We start from the raw sequence: 14,233 nt of genomic DNA on the forward strand, positions 1-14,233 counted from the left end.
GCTGCCATCTTTCGATGGTGACGTCATTTGAAGCCTGCGCAGTAGAGATCGGCGGCTGGCGCCGCCGTAACCACTTCCGCTAACCAAAACACACATTTAACTTAACTAAAACAGCAAGAACCTCGCTCGCCGGCGTGTTTAACAGCAGAACAGCTTCTTTGTGTTGGTCTCAGGTTAATGTTCACAGGTATGGAAGCTTCAATAACTGTTGTGAGTGCTTTTGTTACGTTTGCAGTCGCGGATCGTCCTCCGCTCTGCTCACCCGGAACTGATTGGCAGCAGGAGCCGAATTTGTCAACAGAGCTTTCAATCATCATTTTGACAGCATCAAATAACTAATTAAAAATAAACTTGTCAGAAAAATGAACACTTGGACTTAAATCAGCATGATAATAACTAACTACAATGACAGAAACCATGTTTTAGAAAAATGTATTTGGCGTGTATTTTGATTTTATAGTTTGACTCATGTCCCATCTGTTAACATGGAGGAGGCGGGCTTTATGACCTATACTGCAGCCAGTCAGCAGGGGGCGATAGAGAGGGTTTGGCTTCACTTTTAGGGAGCTGTCATGTCGGCCATCTTTTTATGCAGTCTATGTTTCATACAGTGATAAAGTCTTTTCTTTTAGTTGACTGACAGAAGTATGAGCGCTGAGCAGCTGACAGACACAAGATACATGACACACACTGTGTCCTGTGAGAAAAGTATGATTTACAGCTCAGAAATATCTTCTCTTACATCTTCTCTTGTTCCCTTCAGTCTACCTCCAACAAAAATTAGGTGACCAAATCACTTTAAGTCTCTGTCTAAGAATGACCAGAAGGCTTAGTGTCCTCCTGCCAATTCCACAGTGGGAATAGCAAGAAATGCCAGTAGCCTTTGTTCTAGTTCAAAGAACAAAAAGGAGACGAGTCTCCTTCAATCTAGCAAAGCGACGAGTGAAAGGCCCAGTCTCTTTTGATCCAGACACACGACAGAATTAAACCATCCATTTGTCTCAATCCAAAAAATGTCAGGACAGAGCAGTATCTCTTCGTCAAGAGCTAAAAGAGAGCAAAGTACACTTTAAATATATCTACATTAAAATGACATTGGTCGACTTTAGTTCTGCTTCTTTTGCTTAGTTTCAAATATAACAAGTAAAGTTTCTGGACCACCTGTCTCCTCATTTCTCCCTCCATCTAATGAGTTGGTCACTAATGTTATGAGTAAGTCTGCACTTAATGTGTCTTCTCTGATAGAAGTCCAACCATTACGCACGCGATGCCATCGATTCATCAGCAGTTGCTGCTGCCAAAAGCAAGGTGAGGAGAAGAGTCTCTGTAAGGCACAGCGAGGAGACAGAAGTCCAGAGTAAGAGGATACACAGCGAGAGAACTTGGATAAATGACTGTGGGAGAAAAGGGACGCAAGATGAGAGAGAGAAAAGTGTTGGAGGAGAAAAATATGAGGACATGTCACACTGTACCACAGTTGCCTTTTTTTTCAGATTTGTCACTGCAGTGGCCTTTCCCTGGAGAGGAAGAGGGAGATGGAGCTTTGGGGAGAATGAGGAGAAAGAGCGAGAGATGCAGAAGAGGGAGAAAAGGGTATAAAGAGAGAGAGAGAGAGTAGGAGATTGTGATGTGAGGCCCGGTGGCTGAGGATCTCAGGGGACGAGCCTGTGGGCTTTCAGAGACAAACATTAATAATGAAACGCTAATTCCCTCTGTCCTCCTTTCTTTGCCTCCTCCTCACTGTCTCTCTGTCTGTCATTCCCCTCTGTGTCTCCATGGCTGCCTTTATTTCTTTTAATCCCCTTTCCCTTTACACACACTTTTTTTCCCACTTTCTGCCTCGCCTTGTACCAAAAACAGGCTCTTTATTGCAGTTCCAGTTATTACCTTCTTCTGCTGTTTGAAATGAATACACCGTGTGTGTGTGTGTGTGTGTGTGTGTGTGTGTGTTTGTGCGTGTGTCTGTTTGTGTCAGCGGGGGTACATTAGAAATTGTTTCTAACGTTTCCACAGTTAAACTTTTTCCACTTCCCTTAACTTACTTTGCCGTTCCGCATTTACTTTCTTTATTATCTGCAAAAACCCATTCTGTCTTTAAGGGGGCGATCACACAGAGACTAAGAGCAAGACATTTTATTTTCATTGGGACACCACCTGGCATGCACTCCTCATTTGTCACGCAGTGCATAAAAGTTTAAATACTTTTGGCTCGAGGCGTCAAACCACTCGTCAATGTCACAGTCAGCCAGCCTAAGATAAAGACCCTATTTCCATCTTGTATTTAAATATCACAAGGTGTCAGATGTATCTGGATATATTATCTGGATATGAAAAAGTGCGTGTTAATGCAGCTATAAATTTATGCAGAACACAGTGCCAGCAGGATAATTAGATACTGGCCAGACTGCATCTGGAAGTGTTGAGCAGTCCTGCAACTGCAAAATAAAAACATAAGACAGTACCACACAGGGGCATCAATTTCAGAAACACTTGAAGGACAACAAGCGAGGACCAAGATTAGGGTCACCTTCAACTATCAATCCGGTGCTGTCTGATGACCATCTAACTTGACAGCCAATATCAGCCAATATTTCAGGGCCTCCCCTGTAGCCAGCAGTTAGCACTTAGAGGGATCACTTAGACTGTTAAGGTGACCAGTTTGAAGGAATTCTTCACCCTCGTATCACATATGACTGGCAAATTGACCAGCGAATATGAAGCTGGAGTTGAGAGAAAACCTTTTTAACGACACGCCCCTGTAGATGTGTGTTAATAGAGATTTGTAAAAAGCTAAATGTTGTCCGATGATAGCCAATGGGCTCAAGGATTCCATGAAGTCATGCATTTACATTTAGTTGCATGGACTGTTTTCCTGCACACAACCAAAGTCCCCTCAAGCCTTTTGTCTGTTCCCCTTAAACTTGCATATTTAGCATTCAGAGCCATCAGCTTCTGTGGGTCTTAAAGATATAATCTCAAAGATTTCAGTTTCGTTCTCTTTGGTGGCATCTTATGGCGATAAACGGTAATTGCAGGAGCACATTTCCGAGATATCCAGACAGTGTTGCATGTGTGACGTCGGTTGTAACTCTCGCTGTTCCTCGCTTTCCTTTTTAGACTGTTTGCCTTCATCTGAGCGTCGAGTTTGTTTCTTTTTCTTTGGATTCTCACTTATTGTTGAAGTTGTATCTGAAGTCATCAATCTTTTCTTTGTTTGTTCAGCCATAGTAGATTACTGTTTACTCGCAACACTTGCAGAGACCGGAAAAGCAGCCGCTTAGCTCCGCCTACCCTCTCTGGCAGACCAACCACTGCTGGGTGATGAAAAACGCGTCACTAACTGGGCGCCTCTTGTGATTTTTTTCCGTGGAAGTCGCTACAGACACCCAGTCTGTAATACTGCAGATACAAAGGCTTTCATCAGTGGGCCATAGGCTCAGTGACCATTGTGTTACCTCATTCGGCGATAGATTGTAACTTAACAGACATTTATTTAAATTAAATCTTCGAGATTATTACTTTAATGTTGATTCAGTTCCAAAAGTTGACAAGACCCTGCCATGCAAGTTGATTATGCAAAGCCAAAACCACCATGTTTAGGCCTACATCACTTCCAGGTAAAGCTGTGCTGCTTCAGATACATCCTTTTTATTGTACCGGTTTAATACAACTATTTTAATCATCTGTTAACAGACACTCAGTGCCCCTGCAGCGAAGATGAAAAGAGGGTGAAATTGAGAGAATAACAATAGTTCTGTGTGATGGTACAGTCTATTAATCAGTGCAGTAGTACCTATAAAAGCAGAAAAAGCACCCATTTAATGATGGCAAGAACAATCTAGAGCAGCTCACAATACCTTCAACCAAGAAGAGGCTGGTATTCTCAAGTGTGAGCTGCAGAGTCACAGGGAGTGAAGCTCTCTTTAGGACAAATCACATTTGTTTAACATGTGTAGCTCTTGTCCGAGACGAACTGTTACCAAGTGAAGCCGTGCAGCTCTTCTTGGCAAACAGTCAAATAGAGTTTGGTCATGAGCAACAGGGCGGTTTGGATTTGGAAGAAAGGGCCTCTATTAAGCAGCCAGTCCCTGACACCTGTAGAGAATACAGCTGCCTCCATAATTAACTCTCCGTGCATCATGGCACACAGTTACATTTGCGTGTTGCATGATCATTCAACACACTCATCTGAATAAATAGAGTGAAAAATGTATTTGTTTTCCCCATCGATTAAGGGAATTATATCAAATTGTTCAACGTATCACCCATTATAATGAGTTGCTTTGGAATATGTTGTTTTATGTGCTTCGTTGCGGCGCAGACATTGAACAGACTGTGTTTTGTTCTCTTTGCTTTCGTCACGGTCCAAGCAGCAAGGCAGAGCAAGCACAAATCCCAGTAATCCTTCACACCAAACGTGACAATTCAATTCCAACTAGCCAACAAGTGTGTGTGTGTGTTCCAAATCCAAGTGGACATTGTGTGTTTTTGTTAAACCCATAGGTCAACAGATGTGTGTTGCCAAATCCAGGACAGAAAGGGAGGGCGGCATGACAGCATACTTGGCAGTCTCTAAGCTCTTCATGCAACATGTTTGATATGGATGCTGGCAGAGGCAGTTGGGTTAGTTTGGATTACACACAAGGAAGCTGTGTCTCACTGTCTACCAAGACTGTTAACAAGCAATAACCTGAATGCTTGGCACATATTTTTTTTACCTGTGTAGTAGGGTATTTTATGACAATGGTGAAGATTGCTTTTAGTGATTGAGGTCGGTGTACCTTTATGTAGCTGCTAAGCTAGCAATGTTATAGTAGCAATTTTAGGCACAAGAATATATACAAAATACATGTATAATAGTAGAAGTAGAAGCTGGTGACAGTACAATGTCTCACAGTTGTAGTATTTACAGAAGCAGTAGCTGTCAAGCCAAAGACATGCTCGATTAATTGGTGATTCAAATTGCCCGTAGGTGTGAATATGGGCGTTAATGGTTGTCTCTATGTGCCAGCCCTGTGATTGACTGGCGATCAGTCCAAGGTGTACCCCGCCTCTTACCCAATGACAGCTGGGATAGGCTCCAACGCCCCACCCCCGACCCTGAATGGAGGTCTAGATGGATGGATGGATGGATCTTATTCTAAGGGAGCTTCACTTAAAATCATATGTACATTATATACATATAAACATACAGCAACTACACTTGCAAAATGTATGTACAATTATACAATTATAACAATATGTTTGATCATAAAGGAAGCAAACTAAAGATTGCAAAGGAAACAGATGTTTTCAATATGTTAACAGGAGCGTTAACGCTTTTAATATTCCAGCATATCTAAAGTACAATCTGACACGGTAGATGCGATCACAAAAACCTTAAGCAGTTTCACCAACTATTAATTTGATCTTTGAATTCTTGAGCCAATTGGCCGTAGAGTCCTGATGTTCATATTGAAGAAGAAAGTCAGAGAGTACAGTATGTTCGGCGAGCACCTTTAAGGCTTTACTGACAAGAAGTCTGGAAGCTGCATTTTAGACTAGCTTTACTCTGTACACAGTGTTTTAGGTAGAAAAGGTAGGAGGGCATGACAAAAGTTGAACCAACAAGAATTAAATAAATGTTTAAAGTTTTTCTGTTACTGCCTGAAACAAGAACACGAAGCCTCTGACATATGACATATTGTTCAAGTAATAACAGGCAGTTTGTTGTGATGTTGAGGACATGGCTTTTTGTGTACTACTTTTCAAGGACGAAGAGGCTAAATTGGAACATACTTTCTGCTGCAGAGGCAAAGCATCAACTAGAAGGATTCCTGTCTTGTTACTGTGAAGCTGGAGGACATTGCGGGACATGCAGATTCCCATGTCTCTAATGCATTCGACCAGTGATTTGACAGGGCTGGGGTCTCAAGGGGATAGGGACAGGTATAACAGTGTGTCATCAGCATAATGATGTCAACATGCTTTCTGTTTCAAGAGGCAGAATGTGGAGACTGAAGAGCAATGGACCATGTGTTGATACCTGAGGGACTTTTCAGACAGAGTTGTCATTTTTAGAGAAAAAGTTCCCAAGAGACGCAGAAAATTGTCGTCCCTTAGGACGATTACTGGTACGACTACTGATCAATGAAGTCCTACCTTCTTCTCAAGACTTTTAATTAAGACACTATAGTTATATAATCTGACTGATAGCTTATGACAGGCAGGGATAAACCTTAAAATAGTTGTACTAGCAGGCAGGCTGTAGCAGTCACCACAGTGGAAGTATTGAGTTAGAAGTAGCTAGGAGATAGTTGTTTTAGCCAATGACTGTATATGGAAGATGCGTCTCCCACTGTGCAAAACCCTCAAGAATCCAGAGATATTATTGCCTGAGTATTACAAGATATGATCCATATATGATGATATGCATAGTGCTTACCACAATCTGGGGTTCATGTTTTCCCGGATGGATCCATCTGCTGTCATTGTAAATTGAAGCCAAAGTAGCCCTGTGACGGGCGCTGCCATCTTGCGATCATGACGTCATTTGGAGCCAGAGTTGCGCTGTAGAGATTGGCGGGTGGAGCTGCCGTAGCCACTTCCACTAACCAAAACACACATTTAACTTACCGACTGTAGTGATTGTTTTACTTTCGTCTCCTCTCGCCAGTCCTCCTCTACTCTGCTAATCCGGAACAGATCGGCTGCAGGAGCCGGATTTGTCAACAAAGCTGTCAGTCATCCTTTTGACAGCATCAAATAACTAATTTAAACTAAACTTGGACATAAATCATCATGATAAGAACTAACCATATTGACAGAAACCATGTTTGATAAAAATGTGTTTGACGTGTTTGGTTTTATAGTTTGACTCATGTCCCATCTGTTAACATGGAGGAGGCGGGCTTTATGACGTATGCTGCAGCCAGACAGCAGGGGGGGATAGAGAGGGTTTGGCTTCACTTTTATGGAGCTGTCACGTCGTCCATCTTTTTATACAGTCTTTGGTTTTAGCAGTAGTTACAAATGTAGTATTGCAGTTGAAGTAGGTAGCAGACCTATTTTTTAGCAGTTGCCACAGTGGTAATATTAGTGGTAGCAGAAGTTAAAGATAGCTGTCAGAAGTTTAAAGTGCACTTGCAATTTTATTTAAATCTCATCTAAAGCAAGCTGGTTTGAACGCCCAGCAACACAATACGCCACTGTCCTATTTTGAGAGTTGCTAAATTTTCTTTTCTGAATCATGTCTATGATTGTCGCATACCGACCAGTACCTTGACTCTTTTGCTTGACTGCTGACAATGAAGCACTTCTGTGGTACTGTAGCTGTTACAATGAAGAAAGAAGACTTATAACTGCACCAGTTAATCATTTTAACCTCAATGGCCCACAATCCAAGCATCATAATTAAGCAGTCTGTGGTTATTTGTAGCTGTGAAGTGAGATAACAGTCAAAAGAAAAAGTTTTTCACATCGTGGGCTTTGTATTGTGCCTTGTAGCTTCCCTGTGATTCGGTCACCTATGAAGACAATATAAAAGAGGCTATTGCTATAAAGGCTATCTCCCACCGCTGACTCAATATGAAGCTTTTGGGCTGAATCGCTTTAAACTAAACCTAATGCGATACCCAGACATAAAGAACGTGTTGGTTTGATTTGACCCACGTTCATGAGGCTTCTCCTGCCATCCCAATATAAGGGAGATGAATGGAATTTGATTGTTTCACAGCTCAAAACATTGAAATATTTCATTAAATATGAAGCAAGCTGGAAATACATGTCCAGAAACTATTTCCCAGTTACTCCGAATAACCCAGACTTCACCTCTCATGGCTTTTTTAGGTCAATTTTCAGTACAAAATAGTTTCCAATTACAACCTGTTGACAGCGGAAAAAATGTCTGTGGAATCCAATTAAAGGGTAAAAAGCTACATCCACCATGCACCTGTGTTTTACTCTTCAACAGGAAGCAGTGGTGTGGACTTTTTATGCATAGTTTTGTAAGTGTTTAACATGAGACAGGCAAGCTGGCTATAATACCGTGTCCTGCTGTATCTGCCAACGGTCCATCTTGTCATCTTACATTGTGCTTGATGACAGTGATTTTCTGCTGATTTAACAGCGTGCCATTCAAAAACATCATATCCAGCTGCCTTTCCAAAGGCTCGTCCAAGATGACTCTCGTCTACATGCATTAGAAAAAAAGCTATTCTCATTTTAAAACAGGCAGGCAGAAACAATCGGTGGAAAAACTCCCGCACACCGTCTCGCTTGTTGCTGATAGTATCGACGTTTTGGTCGTACCGACCTTCATCTGGTTATGACTCCAGCATCTCCATGCCATACGGTACCATATATAGGCATACAAGAGCTGCCTAGTACATGTCCACATACAGTATATGCGTCATCCGAGAAAAACGAACAATAGAAGAATGACTCTGAGTTGAAGCAATCACTACAAGATGGCACATCCGCTGTCTCATGATTAACAAACAATAGAAAGGTAGAATAGAAGGAGATGAAAAAACATTCATCAAATTAGTTTTTTTGTTTTCCAATTTCATCATTAGTCACGTCTCTCTCTCTCATTAATACTAAATAGTTTAAATAGTGATCGTTGAAAATGTCAGGCAACAGGCAGGCTGATAAAAAAAGGTTCACTTCTTAAAGTCCGAAAGTTTTCATTCTAAAAACCAGAATAACATGTCTGCATACTTAAAGGTATAATAAGTAGGATTCTTCCTGCATTTTGTCAACAACACATTCAAACTGGGCTCCTCCTCCTGGGCTCTTCGTCACCAGAAGCTCACTTTCACTCTCTCATGGGAGAACACGCCCACCCCGCTGAGCTAACACAGCATCACGTTTACCTTTGCGCTAGCATGCTAACTGCTGAATACCTTTGTGCTAGCATGCTAACTGCTGGTTACCTTTGCACTAGCATGCTAACCGCCGGTTATCTTTGCGCTAGCATGCTTACCGCCGGTTAGCTTTGCTCTAGCATGCTAACTGCCGGTTAGCTTGTCCTACCCGGTTTGAGGCACCTACCTGTCCAACAGACAGAAGGCCAACTCTGCATCCTTCTTTCGTCATGTTCACCGGTTCCAACTGCGCCCCCTCCTGAAAACAGAATAGATGCAGAGGGAGGTTCTCACAAGGGTCTGCACACACACTCACCAACACACATGTATAGAAGGCCAATAAGTGATCATTTATATTATATTATATTATATTTTAGTCTATATATATATAAGTCTATATTTAATTTTCCTAGGAAAATCCTACTTATTATACCTTTAAGCAACACAACTGTTTATGTTATATCATTTTTAGCAAACACATGGACGCTAATTAGAGAACATTCAAATAAAAATCATCTCAGTGGCCATGGCGTTTGGTGTTTCAGAATTGTCCTACGCATTGTTATTTGGGGCTTTTGTGTTATTGACTTCCAACCTCCATGACAACAATGATGCTCTAAATGAAGACAATGCTGCTTCATCAAAGCAGCGCCAAGACATCCTCCACCTGTGTCACGTTTATCACCTCCTTTGTTTCATTGTAGCACAGATCCGTTTCCTCAGAGATGAAGTAAAACACACACTATAGTGTACCGTGCTACTGAGGAAACTACAGAGACCTTCAAAAGAAAGCTAAAGACCCAGCTCTTTCATGAACACCTCAACACTTGATGATAGTGATGATGTTGTTGATGTGCATTGTCTCTGTGCACTGCCTGTCTGCACCTGTGTCTGTTCAGACTTGAAGCAGTTTTTTGACGCTCCCTCCTTTCTAGATCCCTGTTTGTCCCTGTTTGGTACTAGCTTATTTTTTGGCCACAGCACGCATTGTTGTTACATTCAAACGGACACACTTGCAGACACTTGCTCTCCCTGTCTGTCCTGGATACATAATATACGCTTAGATGAGTATGCCCAAAGATAATTTATTAACTGCACACAGCAGGGGCACAATATTTATATATATTTATATATATATAATATAACAAACTTCAAACACCAAGATATACCAAGATACAAAAAACAGTAAATCATATACTTTCATACAGTGATATATATTTTACCTTAAACAACAAATATAATATGCTTTAATGTGCTCTATGGATTGTAATGCTATATAATGATCATTGTATCTTGTTGTGTTCCTCAGGTGGGCGGGAAGGACAATCCTGCCGTCGACCCAATCATCCACGGCCTCAAGGGTGTGGTCCATCACGGTGAGTGGTTAGATCCAGTATGAATATTGAAGCTGAATGAAAAGCATGAAACCATAAAGGCATTAAAAAAGGTACTTGATAGGAAGGTAGGAAAATTCACAAGAGGGCTTTTTAGGGCAAGTTTTCCCAAATCAAATATGTAGAGATAATAAAAAGAAAAGTTTCTCTGACTGAAAGTTTAAAATCCTCAGGAGTGCAGATGTTCTTCTTACCTAACACAACAAAACAGACGCTCACCCCTTCCTAGTGAACTGGACAGAATACCCATGTACAGCGATGGAAAGAGTACAAAAATATTATACTGAAGTAAGAGTATTACGGTGTGGACACACTGCACTACACTCGCTGGTCACTTACTGGGGTGAATTGAGGTGTCTTTTCAATGACTATGACATTATAAGGGAGAACTGCTTGCCTGGTGCATGTCGCTAGGCATGCTCACAGCGTGTTCCAGCATGCGGTGAATCGGCCGCTTGCAATACACAATGAATGGGAGTGAATTCTCATCCGCGAGAGTTTGTGTTCAGTGTGTCCGCCCCGTTATACTACTAAAGTCATTTTACTCAAGTGACATAGAGCAGAAAGAACCTGGAGGATCCCCCATGTGCACCTGCTGTAAAAAATAATAACCCTCACACACATGTATACAAACGTGAGAGACAGGTGATGACTAAATCAAATCAGCAGTGTCCAGGAGCTGATGTTGTCAGAGCAAAGCTGTCACGACTTTTACCAAAGATGGACAAAACCCAAACTGTAAAATAAATGTGATAATCCCTTAACCAAAATCTTGTCCAGTCACAAACTGGCTTTAATAAGAGATAACAGCGCTATAGTCTAAAGTAAATCAGAGTAAAATACATCAGTCCGCTCATCTGGTTGAGTGGCATCAGCTGCAGGAGGCCAAGTGAGGGCCAGGTCCACGATTAAGCAGTGTCATGGAGGAAGTCGGTACATCGTGCATATGGAGATTGAAGTTATATAATTCACAAGGTCACAAGTTGAGGCGACAACATGGATTCGATTTACACTGCACTGAAGAAAAGATCAAGTTGAAGTAGAAGCTATGGGGTCAGGACTGGGGTATTACATTTTGGCAACTGAAACAAACTCTGAACTTAGATGGATGAACGTGTGATGTGTTTACATACAGGGTACTGAAGCTTTGATTGTACTTAATGTCTAAGAGTCTGTTGCATCATTCGGTGCCTCACACGCAGTGTTTTCACAACATAATGGGATGATTCAGTGTGTTTTTTCTTCACGTAACAAATTAGAAGATTTTACATAGTTTTCTGTAAGCATTGTTGTCCCTCAGTTGAAAACAGTTTTCTCCTGCACACAGCCCTGAAGTGCATCCCTGTCATGATCAAAACATTTGCCCTAAAGCAGTGTTCTGTCTTGTCCCCCCCCAAAGGGCCTGACTCGCCCTGCAACAGCAGCACGGCTTCAGAGTGAATTTTCGGAGCCTCGGCATACACAAATAAAACTTTGATAAAACCCCACCACATGATACTTGCACTTTATCTCTGGCTCAGCTGTCTTGGAAAAACTACTCTGCCTCCATAATTCATCTAATACAAAGACCACTCAAGTTCAATCAAGGCCGTGCTCCTATCTTTCCCACTGGGAAGGTGGTCGGCTAATTCGCTCTGTCTCCACCGGTGCTCCTCTGTGGAGCAGCGGGTGGGTAAATTTTTCACAGCGCTCTCTTCTCTTGTTGCCGAGCTTGTCTGGCGGACACGCACCACAGGGCTGACTCCTCTGTCTTTGTACCTCATGCCTTGTTGCATTTTACATGAAACCTTGCTGGAACAAATGCCCTCTGACTAGCTACCAGCAAGCAAGCTCTGCGCCATCCCTGTGAAATCAGCTCGGTAAAAAGGCAGAGTCTGATTTACATAGAAGACTCATGAAAGGCTTCGGAGGCAAAGAGAGGAGCCCATTGTCTACACAGGGTTTGCAGGGAGATGGAGGCAGATGCAAAGACTGATAATGATGCGGTGGGATGATGGGAAAGAGGAGAGGCGAGGCAAGGAGGAGCAGGAGCACTGTGATTGCTTTCTCCTGCTGCTCTCATGCTTCTCATCTTTATGTTGATTATAGTGAATTTTTCATATCAGTTTAAAATTTCATGTGGCTATCAATCAGACCTCATTTATAGAGCAACTTCCAAAAAATGTAATGCAATTCAAAGGGCTTCACAAGACATAATACAGGCAATAAATAAAACAATGAAAGTAGCAAATTAGATTAATTATAGTAAATAAAGCAGGATGCTAACAAAATGGAGTAAAATGTATTACCATGATCAACAGTAAAATGTTAGTAAAGTAGAATAAAAAGAAAGAATAAATAAAATGGTAAAATACTACTTAAAGTCAGACTAAATAAGGGTTTTTAGTTTGTGTTTAAAATATCAATATTTTCTGCTGCTCTCAGATCCTCTTGAAGGCTGTTCCAGCGCCTTGGAGCGTAATGGCTGAAAGCAGCAGCACCAAATGTTTTTGTTCTGCTTTGAGGAACAGCCAAAAGAGAAACAGCGGAGGATCTGAGAGGCCTTCCTTGTTCATAAACCAAAAGCTTTTCTGAGAGGTAGTCTGGTGCAATGCCATGTAGTGTCTTATAAACTTCTGAAACCTTGTTTTTAAATCAATACAAAAGCTAACAGGCAGCCAGTGTAAAGACCTAAAAATGGACGTTATGTCTGCTCCCCTTTGTGTCTGTCTGCACGTGTGCAGCACAATCTGGATTATTGATACAACAGAGTTTAACAACAGTGTAATTTGGTAATTATAGAAGTGTGCAGAAATCATGACAAAAACTTTGAACACACATCTAGAACAGTCAGAGGTGTTAGATAAGAAAGATTAGGTAAAGCTGACTCACAGTGTTTACTGCTGTCAAGAGGTATTACACCCGGGCCACACTGTTTACCTCGACCTGTGTGTGATGTCAGAGCTGCTGCTGCTGCACCCATGTGTGCTCCACACAGACAGCGTTTCTGCTGCAGAGCTGCTACTGCTAACCCTTTCTCTTAACATTACCTTTGCCTTTGACAATGGCCATCAATATTCAAATGTTTTTGAATAATTAATTTCACACGTTGAAGCTCCTGTGAGGAACTTTCGGTTTGTGTTGATTTTGGCGCCCCCTGTGGACAAAGCCGTACCTCTTATCTCTTTGCTGATTTTGTCCTGTAAATGCTTAAGTGTTAGGTTTTTTTCTGCTTTTTGTAACAGTCATATGTATCACTCACTTTAAATCTTTGCCCTGGAAAATGTAAACAAAGGCAGCGTGCAGTTAATCGCTTCGTCTGACACCTACCCCCCGCCAGCAGAAGTGGAATGTGGAAATAATCACTGTTGTCGCTGACGGTCTGGTTTGCTTTTGTAGGTCGTATAGAGTAGTCAGAATTTATTTCAGTCTGTTTCATAACCAGATGAAAACTCCTCACAGGAGCTTTAAGTTTGGACAGAAATCTGAAATGGATACAGGAACTCTTAAGTTTCAAAACTGTCTGTGTCATCTTTCACAGATACACACATAAACTGTAGTGAAAGATTAAATATTTCTGGTATTATGTCCATGTCAATATGCCTATCAATTCATCACAGATCAATTTCACTGTCTATTTTTGCAACACGGGCGCCAAAATTAGAAGCAAGACTTTCTGCAACCTAGCGTGCTGCTCAGGTTGGCGGTGCAGCTCAGGCATTACACCTCAGATATGATGCTTGGAGACAGTCGCAAATCTCATCTGAGCTTTTCTAAAACAGCCGGCCTGTCAAGAGCAATCCTCCAACATAATGCACAGCACAGTTGGAGGTGAGACATTAATAAGACACAGTTTACCAGAAAGTCTGGCGGAAATGTGTGCTGACCAAACCAACAACTGTAAATCAGTGCTTCCTGTAGAAGCCTACCTGTAAGTACAGCACGGCCAAATACTTAACTAGCAGAGTTCCAAAACTGCTTAAGTCGAGAGGCTGTGAATAAAAATCCTCAAAA

General features: G+C 41.7%; 1 protein-coding gene across 1 annotated transcript in view; it reads left to right on the plus strand.

The window, feature by feature from the left end:
- Positions 1–14,233, plus strand: part of LOC138605376 (receptor-type tyrosine-protein phosphatase gamma-like) — a 444,649-nt gene that overhangs the window by 324,254 nt on the left and 106,162 nt on the right. The window contains exon 6 of the mRNA XM_069677579.1: positions 10,156–10,222. Within this exon, the coding sequence (XP_069533680.1) occupies positions 10,156–10,222 (67 nt within the window). The remainder of the gene's footprint in view (positions 1–10,155; positions 10,223–14,233) is intronic.

Source organism: Semicossyphus pulcher, unplaced genomic scaffold (assembly GCF_022749685.1).
Source record: "Semicossyphus pulcher isolate SPU_LCO1_2020_fin unplaced genomic scaffold, fSemPul1.0.p SCAF_3, whole genome shotgun sequence".
NCBI classification, from domain to species: Eukaryota; Metazoa; Chordata; class Actinopteri; order Labriformes; family Labridae; genus Semicossyphus; species Semicossyphus pulcher.